The 24440-nt window shown below is 35.7% G+C and overlaps 1 protein-coding gene and 1 non-coding gene across 4 annotated transcripts in view; both read left to right on the top strand.

The window, feature by feature from the left end:
* ARMC8 (armadillo repeat containing 8) overlaps positions 1-24440 on the top strand; it is a 112071-nt gene that overhangs the window by 38902 nt on the left and 48729 nt on the right. For all 3 annotated transcript variants that reach the window (XM_077864995.1, XM_077864994.1, XM_077864993.1), the window contains 8 exons: positions 8235-8306; positions 9686-9828; positions 9933-10030; positions 14173-14265; positions 19255-19335; positions 21694-21769; positions 21863-21953; positions 23582-23642. In XM_077864995.1, coding sequence (XP_077721121.1) covers positions 8235-8306; positions 9686-9828; positions 9933-10030; positions 14173-14265; positions 19255-19335; positions 21694-21769; positions 21863-21953; positions 23582-23642 — 715 coding nt within the window. The remainder of the gene's footprint in view (positions 1-8234; positions 8307-9685; positions 9829-9932; positions 10031-14172; positions 14266-19254; positions 19336-21693; positions 21770-21862; positions 21954-23581; positions 23643-24440) is intronic.
* Positions 12989-13111, top strand: LOC144294413 (U6atac minor spliceosomal RNA). Its single transcript, XR_013361803.1, has one exon. It is a non-coding gene; the product is annotated as a U6atac minor spliceosomal RNA (small nuclear RNA).

The following is a 24440-nucleotide window of genomic DNA, read 5'->3' as shown; positions in this document are numbered from 1 at the left end:
TGGATATTTGTTTGTAATACCATGTTTGTATACATGGTATTAACTTTGAATATCAAGAATAGCTGTTTATTTGTATGCGTGTGTGTGTATATGTGTATATATTGTTTTGTTGTATTTGTAGAACATTTAAATATATGCTGTCATAATGTAACATTTTTTATGTTCTTTGGAATGATTATATGTATTAAAAATATTTATAAATATGCCCTAAAATATTGTGGCATTTATTTTAATGCAGTTCCTACATTATACGCTTCCTTTTTGGAGAATGTAAGGTGATTTGTAATCACACATTGATAATACAGAGTTAAATACATTTCTGATTTCTAAACTAATATTTATTCAAACTGGAACTGTATCTAACACCACATACATTCCAAGAATCTACACAATAGGGTAGCTTGTATATAAAAATTGAATTCCAGCAATTCCCAGTTCCGTTCAATTTATATGTATAGTAGGTGGCTAATACATGCCTCAGTTGATTTGAAATGGGAAGTTCACTATAAATTCCTCAAGTACCTCCTGGATCAAAGAAAGCCTTATGTTAAAAATAGCTTCGGTTTGGTTAATAGATCACCAGTATCTAATTCTTTACAATTGGCAGTTCACCTGTGTCAGTAATAACTTTAATTAGAATATGAGCATATCTCATTTCCTAACCATGCTGGATAGTAGAAAGCTTATGGTACTTGGATGTTTGGATGTTACATTCTCCAAAAAGGACATCATAATTAATTATATTACAGGGACAGAGCAGTGAGTATGTTTGTAATTTCCCAAGTCCAGATAATTTTATAAATTGTTTACCATGTTGCCCTATTCTGGCTACGTACAAATGTATATTTTCTCCTTATTTTACGGATGTCTTATGACCAGTGAGTTTTCAGAATTCGGTCAAACTTTATACTCAGATTGTAGTTTTCAGTATCCAGTGTATATTTGGGCTACTTCACACCAATTAGACCAAGGATTGAATATACAGTATTCCAAATAGGAGCTTCTTCAGGTAAGTGAAAAGTAATACTGGCTCAAAGTGAAAATAATATGATTGATCTTTAGCTTGTGGCTCCAGCTTTCTGTGATCTTAAAGATAATTTTCTGTTTTTAGTTACTAGGTTTTCATTTAAAATTTATGCTGTTTTGACTGACTGAAACTGTTTCTCCAGCAGGTCTAGATCCCAGTTCTTTAAAAACAAAATTTCCTGTGTCTTAATTGTAAAGTGCAGGGTTTACTTTCTCTCTTGGTTTAAATTTTTTTTCCCCCTTTTGGAGAGGGAGGGAGGGAGGCAGGTGGAAGGGGAGAGGGAGAGGGAGAAAATTTTAAGCAGGCTTCATTCTCAGTGCAGAGCTTGACAGAGTGCTCGATCTCACAATCCTGAGATCATGACCTGAGTTAAAATCAGGAGTTGGACATGTAACTGACTGAGCCACCCAGGCTCCCCAATTTTCTCTTGGTTTTGATCACTATCCTAATTTTATAATTTAGATAAAAGTTCTGGTAGGCACTGTACTTGTTGGTTTAATATTTGAGCCTTTTTCTCTACCACACTGAAAATTAATCTTTCAGAGTAAAGAAAGGAAGTAGAAAGGTTAGCCTCTATATAAAAGTAGATGCCTTTTGAGTCCTTTTATTACCGGAAAAATAAAAGTTTCTAGCTAGATTTTAGCTGAGAATGTTCTCTGGCAAATTCATTTTTATAACATCTTAATATTGGCTTCTTCTCCTGTCCTCCAAGAGTGGGATAGCCTCAAGGCTTACTTTTTAGCTTTTCAACCTGGGTATTTTTATCTCACCTCAAATGTAATTCACTGTGTCCAAAATCAAGATAGATCTTTGTCTTGTTAAGGGATTTATTTTCTAAGCTTTCTAGTGTTCTCTGTATCCAGGAACTCAGACTTAAAGTAGTCAAAGAGATGTCACATACCACATTTCCTAAACCCATCAAATCGCCTTGTTAACTCCTTTCTCAAAATGTTCTCTGTATTAGTGATTCCTGTGGCTGTCAACCTAGTCAGTCTCATATAACCAGACACCTGGATGGATTGCATAATTCCTTCAACAAACATTTGATTGCCTACCAAGTGCTAGGCATGTGATAGGATGAGAGTATGTAAGACTGAATGGATCTGGAAGATCCGTAAGTCTAATGAAAGGGTCAGATAGCTAAACAGATAGTCTACCATAGTTTGGTTAGTGAACAGTTTAATCATAAGCCAAGGGCAGTCTTGGGATCACACAGGAAGGGTATCAGCCATGTAGTTGCCTCTCTTGACTCTAGTATTCTCTGCATTCCTATCCATCCCATATTCATCTTATCGTCCTTCATAACCTTTTTTCTGATGGAAACATGATTGTTCTTTAATCCATTCCACCTTATTTTGTCTGTTCTCTTTATCACTTTTCTTTATGCTCTGCTTAATGTTCCCACCTTAAAGGGACACTTCTTTTCAGTCCAGGCTCCTGGTTCTGCCCTAGAAACATGATATATTCATTTCTAATACGGTGTTCTATAAATGGCTTTTCCATTTGCCCTTCCCATTCACTATCCAAATCCTGGCCATTTTCTAAGATTCATTTAGTTCCTCCTGTTGCTTCAAAACCTGTTAAGTGGGCAGCCTGGGTGGCTCAGCGGTTTAGCACTGCCTTCAGCCCAGGGTGTGATCCTGGAGACCCGGGATCGAGTCCCACGTCAGGCTTCCTGCATGGAGCCTGTTTCTCCCTCTGCCTGCGTCTCTGCCTCTCTCTCTCTCTCTCTCTCTCTCTCTCTGATGAATAAATAAAATATTTAAAAAAAAAAAAAACAAAAAAAACCAAAACAAAACCTGTTAAGCTTGTCTGATCATCTACTTAGCCCTGTAAGCACTCGATTTATAATATAGCACCACTTTACATTGCTAGTGTTATTTTAATCTCTTAAAGGAGATTGTAAACTCTTCAAGCATCACATTATGTGATGCTCTTGTATCCTTCATAGAGCCTAACATTGCTGAGCTCAAAGCTTAATTGTTGAATTTCAGTAGTATATAAGGAGGGCATTTTTTTCCTCTAACATTAAAAGTTGGTAAATACATGATATATATTTCTTTGATCTACTGGGAAGAGGATGTCTTTAATTGAAAGCTAGAAATGCTTTTTCATTTTGTATAAAAATCTAAAATTGAAACACAGGAAGAAAAGGAAATACATTAGCTCACTTTTCAATCAGTTTGTTCTGAATGCCTGATAGTATGCTAGAGGTAATGGAAACAACACTTGGCATAAAAGACATGGGTTGAAACTGTCTCTGTCATTTAATGTAGAGCTCTGAAAAAAGCCCTGAACCTGAGTCTTAGCTTCCTCATCAGTAAAATGGGGTTAATATTAGTTAAGGTTTTGATGAATAGTACATAATATAATGGATATGGAATGCTTTGTAAACTTCAAAGCAATATATAAGGTTTTCATAATTTTGTTGTGCCCCCATCTTGGATAATTTGAGTTTGTATTTTATAAAAATACGGATTTCTATATGGTGCATTTTGTGATCCATTGATAGTAACTCCTCTGATATTTTCAGGTCAGATTGGCTTTCTTGCCTCTGAAGAGGAAACAGACTTCTGTCCTATCAAAGTAGTGATATGAATAGAGGGCAGCTAACAGGCATAAGCTTCCTGGAGAAAGTGAAATTATTATCTAAGGTCAGACCTGAAAGATGAGTAAAGTTAGCCAGGGGGAAGTATGAGAGGGATAAGAAGATGAAAGAGAGAGAATAGTTACACTCTAGCTGGCTCTGAAATTGAATCCTGTACCATATTTAGACCTGCTAAAGATGGATATATGTGATGATTATCTCTTTGGTTGTATTTCATAGACATGATTTTCTAGTATTTCTTTATAGTAAAAATTGAATAGAATGTATTTGCTAGACATAAAAGTCTCTTCTTCCTTATGTAGTATAGATGTATTTTATTTATTAGAGCCAAGAAGAATTATTTTCTTTAGCCATTGGCCCATTTTATTAATTGTTTCTCTTTTGTCTGCATTTACTCTATAACTGCCAATTGCTTTCTTCATGGGTTTTTTGTTTGGTTGGTTTTTGTTTTTGTTTTTTTGTATTTGCAAACTATTAAGAGAACTGGAAAGTTGGTTTTGGAGGGGTTTTTATTTGTTCTTGTCTATAAAAACATTTACTTTTGCATAGCTTCAGATATTTGGAACATGTTTATAAGGTAGTTTGGGGACACTTCATTTCTGCTTAGTTTAGGAAGAACAGAAATCTGGGGAAATGTCCTGTTGGGAATTCCAGAATAGAGAAACCATCCAGAATGGCACCTGGCACAAGATAGACTCTCAATAGATAGCTGCTGGACAAATAGTTATGCTACATTAGTATGGAACACATTCAGAGAAGGAAAGAAGATGAAAACAAATGGCAGACTGTTAATTTAGGGTCTATAAGCTGATGATTGGGAACTAAGTCTCTATAAGGAGACAGAAGCCTAGATGTATAGTCTTACCCACTATACTTTGCTAAGTGAGTCTTTGATATCACATAATTTTATAATTGTCTATCAGAACTTGGTTAAAACCCTATTAAACTTCATTCAGCTTAGTCCCCATAAATGAAAAAATATTCCTACTTATCCCCTGTGAACCATATGGAAGATCTGAGTGATAGTTTACAGAGAGAAATAGATTAGGCCCTGAAAAAAATAGACCTATACTCAGCTCCATTGAGCTACTGGAAGACTAGGCCAATAGTGTTTGGCTCAAAATGTGTGAAAATGCCATTCAAAAACTTGCGGTGAGAATCAGCTTTCAGCAGATCACTGCATCATAGCAGTATTTTTCTGTCATAATTGAGAAAGGTAATCGAGGAGAAAGGGTATTATAATTATTACCAGAGTTTTTAATGCCAGTGAATTTGGTTGGTATTGGAAACACATGCTAATTACAACATTTAGTTGTTGATTTTTTTTAAAGTAACTTTTTCTCCTTCTGTTTTCTACTCTGTTTTTCTACAAAATCATGGTTTGCCAATTCTAGAATTTTTTAGGATTCTAAGTTTCAAAGTTGGCAAAAAATTTCATATATACGTTAGAGTGCTGTCACCTAAAAGAATCAAAGAGATGCTGGGTGAGAATGTAGGGGAACTTATTTTGGGATATGAAAGAAATACAAGAGCTAAGAACTTTGAGGTTCTGTAGCAATGATCTTAACATAGTCAGACCTGACTCCATCCTATAAATATTTCTTAATGACCACAGTACCACCCTGAAATTAAATCCATAACAATACAACTTCTCACATACATAACTCCAAATATAATATAATGCCTTCCCTGCTTATAAGGGAGAACTTTTTTATTTTATTTTATTTTATTATTTTTTTAAAAGATTTTATTTATTTATTCATGAGAATACACAGAGAGGAGAGAGAGAGGCAGAGGCACAGGCAGAGGGAGAAGCAGGCTTCATGCAGGGAGCCTGATGTGGGACTCGATCCCAGATCTCCAGGATCAGGCCCTGGCCTGAAGGCGGCGCTAAACCGCTGAGCCACCCGGGCTGCCCTAAGGGAGAACTTTTTCAAAAGATAATTTGTAATGCAGAGCATTTTCTCATATGCATGTTGGCCATGTCTATGTCTTCCTCTGTGAGATTTCTCTTCATGTCTTTTGCCCATTTCATGATTGGATTGTTTGTTTCTTTGGTGTTGAGTTTAATAAGTTCTTTATAGATCTTGGAAACTAGCCCTTTATCTGATATGTCATTTGCAAATATCTTCTCCCATTCTGTAGGTTGTCTTTGAGTTTTGTTGACTGTATCCTTTGCTGTGCAAAAGCTTCTTATCTTGATGAAGTCCCAATAGTTCATTTTTGCTTTTGTTTCTTTTGCCTTCGTGGATGTATCTTGCAAGAAGTTACTATGGAAAAAAAAAAAAAAAAAAAGAAGTTACTATGGCCGAGTTCAAAAAGGGTGTTGCCTGTGTTCTTCTCTAGGATTTTGATGGAATCTTGTCTCACATTTAGATCTTTCATCCATTTTGAGTTTATCTTTGTGTATGGTGAAAGAGAGTGGTCTAGTTTCATTCTTCTGCATGTGGATGTCCAATTTTCCCAGCACCATTTATTGAAGAGACTGTCTTCAATAAATGGTGCTGGGAAAATTGGACATAGACATGGCCAACATGCATATGAGAAAATGCTCTGCATCACTTGCCATCAGGGAAATACAAATGAAAACTACAATGAGATACCACCTCACACCAGTGAGAATGGGGAAAATTAACAAGGCAGGAAACAACAAATGTTGGAGAGGATGCGGAGAAAAGGGAACCCTCTTACACTGTTGGTGGGACTGTGAACTGGTGCAGCCACTCTGGAAAACTGTGTGGAGGTTCCTCAAAGAGTTAAAAATAGACCTGCCCTACAACCCAGCAATTGCACTGTTGGGGATTTACCCCAAAGATACAAATGCAATGAAACGCCGGGACACCTGCACCCCGATGTTTATAGCAGCAATGGCCACGATAGCCAAACTGTGGAAGGAGCCTCGGTGTCCAACGAAAGATGAATGGATAAAGAAGATGTGGTTTATGTATACAATGGAATATTACTCAGCTATTAGAAATGACAAATACCCACCATTTGCTTCAACGTGGATGGAACTGGAGGGTATTATGCTGAGTGAAGTAAGTCAGTCGGAGAAGGACAAACATTATATGTTCTCATTCATTTGGGGAATATAAATAATAGTGAAAGGGAAAATAAGGGAAGGGAGAAGAAATGTGTGGGAAATATCAGAAAGGGAGACAGAACGTAAAGACTGCTAACTCTGGGAAACGAACTAGGGGTGGTAGAAGGGGAGGAGGGCGGGGGGTGGGAGTGAATGGGTGACGGGCACTGGGTGTTATTCTGTATGTTAGTAAATTGAACACCAATAAAAAAAAAAATTTGTAATGTTTCCATATGTAAATGTTTAGGCATGAATACATTTAAAAAACTTAATGAAATAGTATGGGTGCAAGAGCTGAAAATGTGGACTGACATATGATATTGATATGTGGCCACTGTGCTAGTTATCTGATTTTTCAAAATGAAATAACTTCTAATAAAAAGTATAATCTTCTTTTTATTTACAGGGCCAGATGTAATACTGAAAAATATAGTTTTCTTTAAAACAGTACAAAAACACTTTCTGTTTAATTATAAAACTGTGGCCAGAAATTTCCAGGCACCCTCATAAACTTCTGAAATGCCTCTGTGAGGCTTTATTACTACTTTCTTCCCCACTTTGAGAATCACTGCTGTGTAGAATCACATAATGTTATAGTGTTTTTATTGAGATAGCACTACTGACCAATTAGGATAGGTCTTCTTTATTAATCATTTTATTAGTACTAGATTTATTTTGAGCCATTTATTTTTTTTCTCTACCTGTCCTTTGGGACTAATCAGTGTTTGTGAACCAATTGGTCATTCATAGAGATACTCTTCTTGTAGAATAGTTTTACACCTGATGAAGTAAAGATCTGAGTATAGCTAGAATAAAAAATACTGGTGAGAATGTGAAAAATATGAAAGATTTTTTTTCTTATTTTTAAAATCTCTTTAAAAAGTAATTGGCTGCTTAAGTAAAAAATAGTAACAGTATATTGCTATTTCTAATCAGTTGAAAAATAAAATACATATGACAGTAATAGCACAAAGAATATGGAGAAATGGAAGAAGTATATGGTTGTAAGACTCTTAAAATACAAATGAAATGAGATACTATCCCTTGAAGACTGACTGTGATAAGTTAAAAGATACATATTATAAATTGTAAAACAACCACTAAAAAAACCCAAATCAAAACCCAAAGAAGCACAACTAATAAGGCAATAAAGGAAATAAAATGAAATCATAAGAAGTATTCAGTTCAAAGAAGTCAGAATCAGTCAAAAAGAGGAAAGAAAGGAACAAAGTCATGATCCCTGAAAGAACTCAACATGCTTTGTATTGGAAGTCTTTTAGGCATACTCAGGGTATCTCTCACTTTGCCCTCCCATACTATCCTTTTTTTATAGCCCCCAGGCTCATTCAGCACCTATTTGTTCCTTCTCTTGGGTACTCCAAGTGAATTTGACTTTGTCACTAACTTCTGTATTTGCCAATCCAAGATATTGAATAATAAAGATAAAGTGGAATGAATTGATTACTGATTTTTCAGTGTTGGCTCAACCTTACCCCTCTCTCTTCCCCTGAATTCAGAGACATGAAAAATGCTGTAATTGGGAACAACAAGCAGAAAGCCAATCTCATTGTTTTAGGAGCTGTTCCAAGGTATGTTTGCTATTAATCCCTTTTCTGATGTTCATATGAAGTTTCTAATGTATTTCTCATTCTCATCCATAATACCCATCTTTTTTCTGTTTTGTCTATCCTATTTTTGAAAGCCTTTTAATTTTTAAAATAAATGCTTTGAAATATACGAAGCATCTCTTTAGAAATGTTTAAGTACTAGAGAATGGAATATGAAGCAAATGTGTTAATACTTTTTGGAAATTCAGGAAGATTATTGGCCCTGTAATAAAAGAATGTGTTGGGTAGGTAGATGATATACACCAGCCTGATTCTTTATCTCCTCAGAACCTTGGCAATTTTATATGATTGGATAATAATTTCTTAGGAGTCTCAAAACCTCTCTCGAATTAAAAAAAAAAAAGCCAACTTTTTAAATTCTGCTTTTCTTTTTTCAATTTCTAATTATTAGAATTTGCTGTTTTCTAACTTAGAAAGTTTGATCTTTTTCTGATGAACTAAATACGCTTCTTTATGATAGACAATGATAGTTGTATAACTTTCTCTTTGCCTTTGCTACTCAACTAAATTTATGTACAGTTGCTTTAAGTTTTTTATTCAGAATTTTTAATGTTCTAGTTTTTCTTTTCATTTCTGTCTTTTGATAAAGGATCGATGGTTTTATTGTTTTTATCATAACTGACCTCAAATATATACTTTGATAACCATAAAGCTCTCAGCAGCCTTTCTTAGGGCATTAGTGTTCAGTGTAAATAAATGTACTTTAAGGAACATGGATGTTCTACCTTAGAACATAAAGGAGATGGTCATTAAGTAATGGATGATTAGAGTTTGAGGAGTAGTTGCTTGGCAGGCAGGGCTGGAGTGAAAATGGGAGGATCTCCTGATTCCCCAAATGGGAAAATTGAAGAAAGAAGAGTTTCCCTTGCTTGAAGAGCTCCACAAGGACTCTGAATATTCCTCCTAAGCAAAACCTCTGTGATTTCTGAACCATACCTCTGGATAGTCCAGGTCCCTTTCTAGTCTAAATTTAAGATCTGACAGCACTTGGCATTGAATATTCTGAGTCTTCATATCCTGGAGTGGCAGATAACATGGACTGTGGTACTGCTCTCTCTACTTATGGACAACTTTCAGATTAATAGTTCTGATAAAGTCTAAGATTATACATAATAGTCCTTTTGCTCAGAATGAAGAACATCTCTTCTTGAGTTTTTACCCAAATATTCCTTTATTAAATTAGTAGCAGATATAAACAAATGATCATTTCCTAGCCTTCTGTGAGCTCACCAACCATGTTTTTAGTATGTGGGATATGTAAGTAGCATTTTTCTGTCACATTACTTTTAGCTGATTTAATTTTTTCAGTCTCCTCTGTTTATGAAATTCCTTCTTTTTAGGTTGTTGTACTTGCTTCAGCAAGAAACCTCAAGTACAGAGCTGAAAACTGAATGTGCAGTGGTATTAGGAAGTCTTGCTATGGGTACTGAAAACAATGTCAAGTCTCTTCTAGATTGCCATATTATCCCTGCCTTACTGCAAGGTATGTAAGGAAGTCGGTTTTGTGTAAGAAAAAATTAGAATCAGTTTGCAGTGTTTAAAATATGAATTGAAAGGATGAGTCTCACATCTATTTTCTATTAATAGGACTACTGTCTCCAGACCTAAAGTTCATTGAAGCTTGTCTTCGCTGCCTGCGCACCATCTTCACCAGTCCTGTCACACCAGAGGAGCTACTGTATACAGTGAGTTTTGGAATTTTTCAAATCATCAGTTACATTTCACTAACAGCATACTCTACCTTACTCAGTACCTCAGAACTCATCATAACTATGTTATATTATAGAAAAGTCTCAGGAAGTATTTTAGTTCTTGCTAATTTTCAAATATCAAATGTTCTAGATATTATAAAGAAGTGAAAGATACTGTTAGAGCTTGAGGAGTTTATAAGCTGTTTAAAAAAAGAGAGACCAGGGGATCCCTGGGTGGCTCAGCAGTTTGGCACCTGCCTTTGGCCCGGGGCACGGTCCTGGAGTCCCGGGATCGAGTTCCGTGTTGGGCTCCCAGCATGGAGCTTGCTTCTCCCTCCTCCCGTGTCTCTGCCTCTCTCTCTTTCTCTCTCTCTATGTCTAAAATAAATAAATAAATAATCTTTTTAAAAAAGAGAGAAACCCATTTTGATCTCTTAATATCAAATTAAGGCAGTATATTTAACATATTCCCTCTAGGTTAAATCCAACAGAGTAGGCTTTACAGAGAATTTGACCTGGATCTTGAATAATGGGTAAGATTTAGAGAGGTGGAGAGGAAAGAGGACATTCTAGGCGAGATCTGTGTACAAGAGAATATGCAGGACATTAGGCAGAATTAGTCGAATGTGGGAAGGGCGTCAGTGTTCATTTCAATGGAAGAGATGAACCAGAACTTTCTTGCAGGAGGCTTACTTGCCAGGCTAGAATCAGAGAATATGTGTGAGAGAATCCAGAGATCTTCGGAGTCATTCATTGTTTTTTAAAACTTCAGAAATTATTAGGGAGCCTTTTTATCTATTGACTACAAAGGACTTTCTCAATTGAACATTATCCAGGCCAATGTTTTTCAAACTCTGTGATTTACAATCCACAATAAGAAATACATTTTCCAGAATGCCTGGGTGGCTCAGTGGTTGAGCATCTGCCTTCGGCTCAGGGCATGACCCTGGAACCCCCGGATCGAATTCCATATCAGGCTCCCTTGCATGGAGTCTGCTTCTCCCTCTGCCTATGTCTCTCTTTCTGTGTCTCTCTCATGAATAAGTAAATAAATAAAATCTTTAAAAAAAAAATTTCCATTGCCACACTGTGTGTGTGAGTGTGTATGTGTTTGTGAGAAAGAATATTTCTGAGACAGTCTTCACAGAACGGTTCAATAAATGTGATGCCTTCTGGTTTCTAGTCTGTCCTTTTCTCATTTTTAGAATAATGCTGGTTGTGATTCTCTGAGCCAACACAAAGAATCACAATGTCGGATAGGACAGATAGAAGTCAGAGATCTTATCTAGAATCACATTTTACAAGTATTTCAAGAGTATAAATAATCAGGCATAGGCAAAGGAAGCAGGGAGAGGGGGCATGTCATGAAGCTCCATTGTCCATCCTCCCCACATAAGATACATGCTCCTCTGTCCGATAATGGTACATAAAGTCTGTAAGTGAGGTTTATGGATCACTTTACACAGCAGGGATGCTCTAAATTATGAGACATCTCAATTTTATTTTATTTTATTTTATTTTATTTTTATTATTTTATTTTATTGTTTTATTTTTATTTTATTTTATTTTTTTAAGATTTTATTTATTTATTCATGATAGTCACACAGAGAGAGACAGAGAGGCAGAGGAAGAAGCAGGCTCCATGGAGGGAGCCCGACGCGGGATTCGATCTCAGGTCTCCAGGATCACGCCTCAGGCCAAAGGCAGGCGCCAAACCGCTGCGCCACCCAGGGATCCCAAGACATCTCAATTTTAAACCTCAGGGATTTGTGCAGTATTCTTCAGGGAGCCATTCCTTATAAGTTGGTATTGTTCTCAAAATTGAGCAAGGACCATGATTAGCTGGAGACCTTATTAAATGCAGATTGTTGGAGCCTTCTGCCAGACTTTCTGAGTCAGTGAGTTTGGGATAGGGTCTAAGAATTTGCTTTTCTAACAAGTTTCCAGGTAGCTCAGAGGTTGCTGGACCACTCTTTGAGGACTGCTGGTTTACTGTAAGCAGTCCTAAATTGGGGACATCCTCCTCAAAGCTTTATACAGAGAAAGACTCTCCTCCTAGTAAGTGTCAGTCTGTTTCTGTGAAGGTCCTCTTGTGATACGTACAAAGAGATTAAACCAATCACCTGTCATCTTTACCCTAGACTTTACTCTCCAACTCCTAGCCCAGTAAGTGAGAAATTGGTCCTGGCCAGCAGTTTTACCTCTTTCCTCCTTGCTCTCCAAAATTATTTTATGAACCACTAATGATTCATGGTACATACTTTGGAAAACTGGTCTACACCAACTTCACTTTTTTACATAAGAAAAATTATGACCCAGGGGACATTAAGTGGCTTTCACAGTGACAATGTCTGTTTTATGCCTCAGAGACAATGGTGGATCTGTAAAGAGTTTTGGATGGGATGATGACATACAGTGTTTTAGTGTAATTAACTCCCATCTGTGAGTTGGACTGTATAGCTGGCACAGCAACTCAAGCACTAAACTGAAGACAGGGTTGGCCACTTAAAAGAAGATGGGATGTCTAGTTTGAAATCCTGTTTGTCAGTTGGGTGACTGGGCAAATTATGTAACTGTTCTTTGCTTTGTTTAATCAACTATAAATTGTAGATCTGTAAAACAATTGGCAGAAACAGGGCAGGTGTGAAGAAATGGGATGAGGATGTTATAACAGGAAAACTGAGGGATGAAAGAGCAATGGAGGAAAGAAAGGCGGTGGAAGTAATTAAGGAGTTTAATAGAAGCTTTCATATCATCCTTCAATTGCCTGTTCTTTCTTAGCTGCTACCTGCTTCCTTGTCTTCTGCCAGTGGACCTACTGTTTTCTCTCTCCCCCCTTTATAAAATAGACATGTACTTGACATTCCCATCTCTCTTCTTTCTATACATTTACTACCTGACTTTCTTTGGGTTTTCTAAATTTTTCATTTTGCTTTTAAACTACTTGTGATAGTGTTGTATGAAAGGAGAGAAGAGCACCCCCTTGACAAGGATGGAAGAGGCCCTTGGGCCTGACAACACACATACAGTTAAGGCATTGCCACCTACTTCGTGGCATCCTAACCAACGTTTTTTTTAAAAAATAAAATAAAATAAACTATTTGTGATAACACAGAAGGTTATACTAACAAGCAAAGAGAAAGATTTCACTTAAAGGGAATTAACAGCCTTCTGTTTTCTTACTTAGCAGTTATATATTTTGAGCATTCTTTTCTTTCTAAGGGAAACCCTAAGTCTTGTTCATCTACACAGTGATACTCTTAAGTTTCCTTCCTTGCCCTCTGTTGTCTTTTGTCAAAGTGTGATCTGTGGACCAGCAGCGTTGGCCTCATCTGGAAGCTTAGATCCTACTCCAAACCTATAGAATCAGAATCTGTACATGATGACTATCCCTGGGAATTGCATGCACATTCATATTGAAGAAGTATAGCTCGAGGACTCATGACAGCATTGACTAGGAGACTTGAGCTAAGTCTCCTTTTCCATCTGTGGTTCAGACCAAGTACCCTTTCAACTTAGAATTCCCTTTGCACCCTAAGAAGGAGATTCTTGGAGAGCCATGCAGCAGATTGGGGGATTCTCCTCTCTTCTACTGCACTGACTTGTTTATTGCTAAGTGTCAGCAATAGGCAGAATCGTGCTCTAAGTGAGAAGTTGATATTTTACAAATTGTCTTGTGAAGATTGAAATTAGCTAACTATAGTCATTAGGATTTTTACTAGTCACTGATACTGCAAGATCTCAGAGATCAAAGCTGTTAAGTCTTATTTTTATGCAGTAATTCTTCCTTATAGGCTATTTGTTATTATATATCTTATTAGCTCACATTTTGGTTTCAGAACAGATTTCTGTCAAGTCCTTTGAAATGATTTTGTCTTATTATAAGGATGTAGGCTGTTTATGGGAGAGAAGTTGAGAATTTCCCACTCTTGTATTTTGTTATTGAGGATGAATATTGAAGCCCCTCGTCCTTTCCCTAAACAGTTTTGGTGACTCTTGTTTTTGTTTTGCTGTGTTCCTTAAAAAGACTTGATTTACTGTGATTAAGAAGCTTGCATATGTACCTGGTCATGGAAATAGTTAGATGTATTCACAGTGCCTAAGTTCATTGTTGCTCTCTTTTCCTTTGACTCCAGGATGCCACGGTGATACCGCACCTCATGGCGCTGCTTAGCAGGTCCCGCTACACCCAGGAGTACATCTGTCAGATCTTCTCACACTGCTGTAAAGTAAGAACCAGAATAAATGTTGGTCTGTAATGTAAAATCTTCTATGCCCCCAGGAGATGTGCCTTCTTTGTGTATCCTCCCAGAGATAACCTGTACATATATAACTATGCAGACCTATGTATATTCTCTCCCCTCCCCTGTTTTTGTATATAAACAGACCTTTGTATATATTCTCTTCCCCTTTTTGGACATAAATGGTAGCATTCCATACGTACTCTTCTGTACCCTGCATTTTCCACTTAATATATCTTGAAAGCTATTCCATATCAGTACATAAGGAGCTCCCTTATTTTTTTAATAGCCATATAGTATTTTACTATATAGATATCTAATAATTTGTTTAACCAGTTCTCTCTTGTTAGACATTTGCCTTGTTCCCAGTCTTAGGTTATTATAAAACAATGTTGCAGAAATATCTTGTGTAAGACATTTTATAAGAAACAGAGTTGCTGAGTCAAAGAATGTGTACATTTATAGTCTTACCATATATCATCTTGTATAGAGGTTGTACCATTTTATACTCCTACCCGCAGTGTGTGATCATAACTATTTCTCCACACCCTTGTTGGAAATTGTCTTAAGTGATCTCATATAAGGAGAAATGAGAAATTCTTCTCTGCTCTTCATTGAAATTTCTGTTCCTAAAAGGGTCTCAGCCTAAACTGAAGAGTGCTATAAAGTGCTACTTATTTTGCTTCATAGTTTACATACTGAGTGTAGTCTTTTGATAGCCATGGGTGATTATTTATTTGAGATCTTTCATAATTTCTACACATTTGGTAATCTCTAACCAAATATTTATCTTCTGATGATTCTATAAATTTTTCAGAATAGCATTACTCATCCTCTTATATTTATAATACAAAGGCGAAGTGAGGAATTTGGGCAACTATAGGGAATAAAGGAAAGAGAAATGAACACCTACATAGGAAAGCAGGAAGATCACACATCTATGCTATTTTAGAACAGTTGCTCAAATAAATGAAAATTAAATCACTTTAATTCCAGAAAAAGTATCATTGATTTGTTTAACCCTTCTCGCCCAAATCCTAGGTGGCTTTCACAGCCTATTTAGTTCTGTTTAAGACATTTAAAATTTAAGAATTTTGCCAAAAATCCTTGAAGTTTCCGTTCCCAGATTGCTTTGACGGTGTGTAGGCCAACTCATAGGTCCAAGGATGTCAAACACTTCTTTAATCTTTTGAGACGAGCAAAGAAAGACTTTGAGAAAATGACAGTTTTGTTGCGATTCACTTGCTAAAAATGATCTAAACTTAACAGGTTGTAGAATTTTCCAGTAGTGAAATGAAATCTTGTAGCCAGATAGGTAAAGAAAGATACTCCAGAACTCCTGTGCCTCATTAAAAATCTTTCTACATCTATACCTGAGTGCTTAAGAGCTTGGCATATACTAGTTATAACCACAGTAATCTAAAGGGGCACTGAAAATTGGACCTGGATATGTAATTACTAAATGTTATATTATGAGAAGTTTGAATAATCCCTTCCAGAAGTTACCCAAATAGTTTTTAGAATTGCTCATTAGAAACTGTTAAGTCCCTTTAGGCTTGCTCACCTGAAACTTCTCAGTACTTTTTAGCTGAAAATCATAGATAAAAGAATACCATTAAATCACTAGTTCTTTTACTGGAGAGAATCTTATGCTGAGTAAGAATTTATAGGCACTCTCCTGCCACTAACAGAACTGAAAATGTTACCAGAGAAAATCACCTTAAGTCAGCTTTCTTTTAGCCTGGTAATTAGTATTTGCCACTGTAATTAAATGACCAAATTCAAGTGTTTTGAGATATAACTAAACCTTAGGAAATATTATAGCATTTATAAACCCATTGACCATAGTCTAATATAAATATTAATTTTTCTACTGATTTACTAGCATGAATCTTTGAAAACAACTGATCCGATGATCTCTGTATAGTTATTAACCATAAAAACCTTTTACTTTCAGGTTGTTCAATTTACATATAGGCTTAAGATTCATAGTCCATTTTCAGACTCATTCATAACTTTGCAAATGCAGTTGACCCTTGGACAATGTGAGGGTCAGGGGTGGCCAAACCCTGAAATCATTCATTTCATTCAGTCAAAAATAGGCATATACCTTTTGACTCTCCTAAAATTTAACTGCTAATATCATTCTAATTATATCTTTGAAATTCTCTCCTTGATTGAATAAGGAGCAAAAAAAAAGGGCTAGTAATACTAACTGGGACTAAATTGTTGTCACTACTTAAACAGGTTACTCAAACTTCTGAGACGTGTCTTTTGGAGTTTAAAATCTTGAGGACTTATTTGCTTCCCACTTCCACCCTATGGATGTTGTCTCATTAGCCCAGGTCCATGCGGGTTAATTTGGAGAGACCTAAGAGAGACTTGACAAGAATCAAATGATAGCTCCTTCTTTAGTTGGTTGAGCCATCAACAATTCAATTCTTTATTACTGTTTTTACACTATCCTATGTACAACCCCAGAGAGGAAGAAGGGCGTCCTTTGTAGAAATTATTTCCTACAGTCTCTGGAGCACAGAAATTGAGAGATTAAAAACTACAGTATCTTGTAAGCAGAGGGAACAGTTACATTAAATGAATTGCATTGTGCTTGATCTTTTTTATAATATAACTTGATCAACACAGATATTCCATAAGTGACCTACTTCTTTAAAATATGCATGCACCTGGATATTAATTGATGTTTTTAAGAGTAAAAGACTGTAAACAATCTAAATGTCTAACAGTAGGGTACTAAAGTATGGTTTACCTGCACAGTGGAATAAAGCCAAAAAAAAAATAAAAATAAGAAAGCTCTTTATGTACTAATATGAATGATTTCTGGGAAGTAGTATAAAGGAAGTAAAAGCTTTAGAACAATATGTATAGTACATGTATAGTACATATAGCACATACATAGGTAGTATTCTACCTTTAGTGTTAAAATAGGGGAAAGGATATACTTACGTATTTGTATGTAATGGCTTGAAGAATGTAAAAACAATCTGTTAGTATTAGGCCACCTCAAAGCAGAGGAACAGGTTGGCTAAATACAGAGAATGGAATGAGCTGTGAGGTGCAAGGGTGAAGGCAGCACCCTGTCTACTTAGCTATTCTGCTAAACACCGCCAGTATTTAAATTAGGATGTTAAAATTCATATGGAAGGCAAAAAACCTTAGTATGCTAATAATATTGTCAGCCTAGGGTAATTTAGGTTTATCTTCACAATTTATTCTAGTTACCTACTTGTTACTAGGTAAGAAAAAAATGGGTCAGATTCTTAGGAGAGCCTTTTCCTAGATTCCCCATTATAGACTACACCACTGTCTTTATATTAAATAAGCTGGAGACTCATGCTTTAAATGAGATTGTTGAAGTAAAGCATTTAGAACAGTGCCCAAGCACATAGCTAGCAAGTACCCAATAAGTAGTACCTATAATTATAATTGCAGATGCATGGATGAAGATGAGGTAGGAAGATAAAGAGCATACTTGCAGCCTGTACCCTGAGAATGTCAGTATCTTTAGTTGTTCTAAAAGCAACCCTGCATTATTCTGGACAGATACATATGGATAAATACATCAAGCAATACACACAGGGAATTTATCCTCATACTGTTCAGCAAAACATTGTTTTTAATAGTAAGACATTAGAAACTACCTAATATATGTAATGGGAGTTTGCCTGAGTACAGTGTGGCATATTATGTATCAATTAAAAATCAGAAATTAGAAGTTAGTAATAGAAGTTGCTGAAGTGTTTTGTTTTTTAAAGGAGCCTTTTTATAGAATATAAAGTGTTTAGGGAATTACTACCTATTAAATAGAATATGGCTGTTTTGTGATTCAGGACTAGGAATACTAATCTCCCCACTTCAAATGATGAATATTTTTGTCCAGGAAAGAATGACTATCTGCAAGATCATTATTACTTGGCTAAATAGTGGGTTGGAAAAATTGATTTGAGAGATTTTTTCCTAGACTAGCAACTGGTTTTCTCTGTTGAGCCCAGATAGGTAGCCAGCTTTCAGTGCTGTATTTTTCTCTTCTGAATAGCGATAAGCATGAAAGTAGCATTTTTAACCTTGCTTTGATTTCATTATTTGAATGGTTATATGGTACATAAAATCAGTGCGTAAGAGGGGCACTTGGCTGGCTCAGTTGGTACAGCATGTGACTCTTGATCTCAGAATAGTAAGTTTGAGCCCCACATTGGGTTATAGTTATTATGTAAAAATTTTTTTAAAAAATTAAAAACCAAATCAATGCATTAGAACTGTGGCAGTTTTGAAGCCTTGCTTTTAACCTTAACCTTCTGTCACTTTGAAGATCTTCAGTAAATTGCTTAGTAGAAAACAGTTGATGAGAAGTAACATCCTGAATTTTCCCATTTCTTTACCTTTCTACTCTAAGAAATGATAATTGAAAAAAGAGAAATGACATAGAAACAGAAACCAAAACACATTCACTTCTCTGTATAGAGTGTTGTGTTTTTCACCATCATTAACCGAAACTTCCCTGATGTATTGAAGTAGTTTAAGCTCTGATCTACTTCTTGCACTTGAGTAATTTTAGTGTTTCTCTGACCAGTTCGTCAGTCTGAAGTTGTAAGAATGACTACCACTGTCTCCAGTGGGCATAGTTTAAGCTTGTGCACATGAAATGCAGAATTCACAGTGGTTCTCTTCTTGTGACGGTGTCTTTTTTTAAGAACTTCAGAGGGCCTGTGCCAGGATAGCTTCTGTACCCTCTTCATTATTTGGGGGTAAGGTAAGGAAGCAGCAGTTCTACAGAACTGGGATGACGTAAGACATTGGCAGCCCTTTGTCTACCCTGCTTTATTGGGATGGATTTATGCAAGAGAAGGGTAGGTGAGAATTCTACATTGTAGTGAATGAACTTTTCTACATTTAAGTAAATATTTTGTTGGAATGAATCATTCATTACTCTTTTTAATGTTTTATTCTCTTTTCTTACAGGGTCCAGATCATCAAACTATTTTATTTAACCATGGTGCAGTTCAGAATATTGCTCACCTACTAACCTCAGTATCTTACAAAGTAAGATATTAAAAATTATGGCCAGATTTTTATATTTTATTTTTGGTTTCTAGAGTTCTGATCTAGAAGGAGGCCCACATGTTATGTTGGTTTGATAGATATTGTGATCAAGAATAACATTTTATCCACAAAATGCTGTGAGGTATTGTTTTATCTATAGAATCCTCTTTAAAACAATTTTAAAAGCTACCCTTGCCTTTCCACTTTTTTTTCAAAATATGGTTGTGGCTTGATTTGCTATTGGTTTTGAGTCTCTTCTGCTCTGATATCAGTGCCAAAGCTGTACATAGGGTGATGCTTTGAAATATCAGGAAATACTTTGATTTCATATTCGAAACCTGAACAGCCATAGTGACTCAGGGCATATACTCACATACACATTTAAAATGTGTTCTGCTTTGTATTTTGAATTAAAAAGTCAAAGGTTTTCAGATTTGCTAATTTCCTTCACTGTCTTTTATATATAGATAAATAGCATCGTGATATATGATCAAGCATTATGTTAAAATTTAGTCATTTTAGTGTTGTCCAGCTAGCAAGTTATAACAGATAATGGGGCATTGTCCTTATTGTGTCAGATTATGGCTGGTATGCCAGGACTTTGACACAGAGCAGAGAGAGCAGTAGTCATTTTTGTCTTCTGTCTTCATGCACTGATTCTAATCTGCTCTGTGTTGCAGCCTGCTAATACCTATGTTTTCTTACTTCAGATATCCAAAGTTTGATCTTAGTGAAGCACTCACAAGGATGGGAATGGGGAATGGAGCCAGCTTGAAATTAGTCAGAGGGAGAGGAAAGAAATATATACTGAGAGCTGCTTCCTCCACCCTGTACCACATGGAGGCTGAAACCAGTCAGCACTGGCACATCAAGAAACAATTGCTGGGGTGGCTATTTACTGTCCCTCCTCTTCTCCGTCCTCTAGCTTCATAAATTCTCTGTCTGCTCTCTCCTTTATCTTCTCCTCTCTCCCCCCTCCACTTATCTTCTGCACCAAGCTCCCCTATCTACTATAACTGATTATAGGTTGTGGAAGGAAAAAGGTTTTGGTAACATTATTCTTTTGTCAAGGTTTGCTTCATTGTCAGAGTATCATTGGCATATTTTAGGTTCCATATTTTAGGTGTGCACATGCTGGTGCTGCAGATCTTTGCTGAAATGCAGGACAGGGCTTCTTCACACTTCAGTTACCTATCCTGCCAGTCTTGAGTTCCACATAAGAGCATCATATGTAGACTCAGAGGATTAGATTGTCCAGTGAGAACTGAAGAGAAAGAATGAAAAATAACAGTTCTTATAGGAGCTCCTGCAAATTGTGAAATATATTGTATGTGGTTAAGAGTTTGGCCCTGTGGTGTGGTCCTAGACCAGTAATCTAGTTTTGAGGAATAGTAGCACAATTCATAAGTGTTTTAAAAGTTAAATTAGGGAGTGCCTGGGTGGCCCAGTCAGTTAAAGCATCTGACTCTTGGTTTTAGCTCGGGTTGTGGTTTTTGGGTCCTGGGATCAAGCCCTGTATCAGGCTCTATGGTCAGCACGGAGTCTGCTTGGGACTCCTCTCCCTCTGCCCCTCCCTCCTCTCTCTCTCTCTCTCTCTCAAATATTTTTTTGTTTTGTTTTGTTTTGTTTTAAGATTTATTTATTTGCTTATGAGAAAGAGAGAGAGAGAGAGGCAGAGACATAAGGCAGAGGGAGAAGCAGGCTCGCCACAGGGAGCCTGATGCAGGACTCAATCCTTGACCCCGGGATCACACCCTGAGCCAAAGGCAGACACTCAACCGCTGAGCCACCCTGGTGTCCCAAATAAATAAATCTTTAAAAAATAAAATAAAATTGGTTTAATAATAAAAATAAATTAGCTTAGTCCTTTTCAGATTTTAACTTTGTTTCCTTCTGTTCCCTTTGCCACAACCCCATCTCACACAACTTTAAGAGTACACCTTCTTTTTTTCTTGTTTTCCTTTTTTTGTCTTCAGTTCTCTTGTTTGTAGTTTGGGGAGAAGAAATGTCCCACTTGAAAGGTACTTGGTAATTAAGTGTTATTAAGCTCACTTTGACTTACCAACATTGTATTTTGTACATTGTTCTTTTAAATTTGATTAGGAATTTATATAATTAAATTTTAGTTGCTGCTTCTTCCTGTTTTTTCTTTTCTTTTACTTCAAAATTAATTTTAACATTTTATAATTAAGTTTAACTTACTGTACTCCAGATATTCAGGTGTTCCCTTGAGGCCTTTCTTTCTATTTTAAGCAGATTTAAACAATTGTTTCTTCAGAAGAGTTTAGATTCTGAGACCTTAAAATTCATATTTGCAAAATCAAGATAAATGCATTTTTTGTTTATTTATTGTTACAGGTTCGAATGCAAGCACTGAAATGCTTCTCAGTTTTAGCTTTTGAAAACCCCCAGGTATCGATGACCCTGGTAAATGGTAGGCTGGAACTTTCAGTGGCACCTACATGATTTAATTTATGAACTTTGTAGATTTAAAGAATTCTTTAATTCTTGTTTCTTTTATTTTTAGTTTTGGTTGATGGAGAATTGTTACCACAAATTTTTGTGAAGATGTTACAGAGGGATAAGCCTATTGAGATGCAGCTGACATCAGCAAAATGGTAAAAGTCAAGACAATGTGGGAAGAACAACTGTGCTTTATCAATATGTTAGAGTATTTTTGGACAGCCTAATCAGCTCACTGCCAATCCTCATCTTTGGGATTTTGGAATTTGCAAGTCATGGGTTGTCTCACATTTTCTTAAATGGGCATGAGTTTTTTACTCAGTGTACTATTAGTAGCATTCAGAGCATCAGCACTCATATAACAGCTAAGGCTATCCACAGAAAATTACCTTATTACATTCTCAATGTACTCTCTTTGTGTTTCAGTTGAAATAATATAGAATTAGATTTAACTAACAAATTTATGCAAAGAATTGAGAAAATATAAAGATACAAAAATATGGAGTGAGAATTAGTTGAAGCTGATAACCAACGCATAATTTCAGAGAATATGGCTTCCTCGTGTTTAGAAAAAACAAAACATAAAATTCTCATAGAGATATGACCATTTATAAGATAAATTCTTATTAATACAAGTCCTAGCTCATATGAACATTCAGCTCATATGAATACATTGATAGGTTGAGCACCTGTTGTGTAAGGTTCTTTGCTAAATTTATGGTTCCAATATTTAAGAATTTGTGCCTCTCTAGTATTTTGGCAAGAATGGGGAATTTTCAGTGAATTACTCATGCACAATGAATTTTTTTATATGAGTATATTGTATACTAGTTGGCTTTTTGTCTTCAAAACCTTTGTTAAAAAAAAAAAAAAACTTTGTTAAGTAAGATAAATGCTCTTGTGGAATCAGTTTTTTAAAAATGTGGTAACAAGTCTTAAGGTGATAACAGCTATAAACAATTCAGTCCTCTATAATCTAAGTAAAAAATTTATTGATTTTTTTAAAATAGCTTTCTGTAGAAGCCAGAATATGGAGTGTTTTAGATGTACTACCACCCTGCTCCCCTCCCCCTGCCCGCCCAGCTTACTAAAGAAATCTAATCCAAAAAGGAAATTCGTTAAGTTTCTAAAGTGCTCAGTGTTCAGTAGCTACTTAGTTCAAAGCCAGATATAATTGTGAAGGCAAATTGTTATTCAGTTCAGTACAACCAAATCATTGACCGGTTGTCAAAGCCACTGCTGGCAAACTCTGAAGAATCATTAATTTCTTATGGCTATCTCTAAGTGTTAAATGTTAGATGCTTCTTCTGTGATACTTATATTACTCTTATTGGAGTTAGAATATCCCAGTTTAGCTTGATATAATCTTAGATACTTTGTGAACTTTATATTTTTATATTTTATATTTTAACTTTATATTTTTAACTTTTTCTCCCTTTTTATTATGGAAACTTTCTAACACAGAAACGTGTAGAAAAAAGTGTAAGGGCCTCCAATGTGCCTGGCACATTGGCTTCAGTTTATCCACTCATTAAGCCTTTATTTTTAAAAAACAATTTTGTATGCATTTCTTAAAAATATCTGACTTTATTGTCTGTATATATCCATTAGTTGCTTTTGAGTAGTAAATTGGCAGAACCTCATATAAGGTAATGTGAAAAACCTCCCACAAAATGAAGAGTAGCTGTCTTTTTTTTGCCCCATAAAATCCTAAAGGCAAGGAATATTTCTTTTAAAGCTTTAAAACACAAGCAAAAACTTACTTTTTGCCATCTTATTCCAGTTTAACTTACATGTGTAGAGCTGGAGCAATTCGGACAGATGACAACTGTATTGTATTAAAGGTGAGCTAATTCTCTCTGAACACACGTAAAAGTCACTAAGTCGTAAGTGTTGAATATAAATCTTGGTATTCCCATTTCTTTTTTTTCTATTTCTTTTTATACATTTACAACTATGGTATGTGTGCATAGCATAAAATGATATTTTATTAACACATTAATTGGTTTTAGATGTGTTTTAAGAGTGAAAGTGAAATAGTTTTTTCCTTGTCACACCTTTTTCATTTTTATGGAAATTAGGAAGATATAGACGTTGTAAAAATATGTAAAATTCAAGTGAAATATAAAATATATTTTAATCCTTGAGTTTCATTAAGTTTGCAACATAGTTTTATAGGAAAGCAGTTCACTAGCTCTGTAGACAAAGACTTTATATCACCCTCATGGCAGATAATCAAAAGACATAATGAGAAAGAAAAAGATAATAACACATGAAAGCCATCAATATTTATTGTGACATGTCAGAAGCAACTAGAACATAGAGAAACTCAGGTAAGAGACTGGCCTAAAAATTATAAGACCTGAATTTCACCACTGACTGGCTTGGTAACTTTGGGCACATCCCTTACTCTTCTAAAACAAAATAAATGTAAATACATTGACTATATATCATTTTATGAACCTGAGATCTCTCATTATCAGTGTACAAAATGAACCCAAGGATAAAAGAACATTTAAGACGAATACTTGCTAATAGTCTTTGGTGAAGCAAGTCAATTAATTTAATGAGATCTGAGGACCCTTCCCCCCTTAGTAAGCAACATTGTGTAGAGTTCTAAGGATTCCATGCAAGTAACCTTG

Source organism: Canis aureus, chromosome 22 (genome assembly GCF_053574225.1).
Source record: "Canis aureus isolate CA01 chromosome 22, VMU_Caureus_v.1.0, whole genome shotgun sequence".
Taxonomy (NCBI): Eukaryota; Metazoa; Chordata; class Mammalia; order Carnivora; family Canidae; genus Canis; species Canis aureus.
Note: the sequence above shows the minus strand (reverse complement) of the source record. Positions and strands in the feature narration are given on the sequence as shown.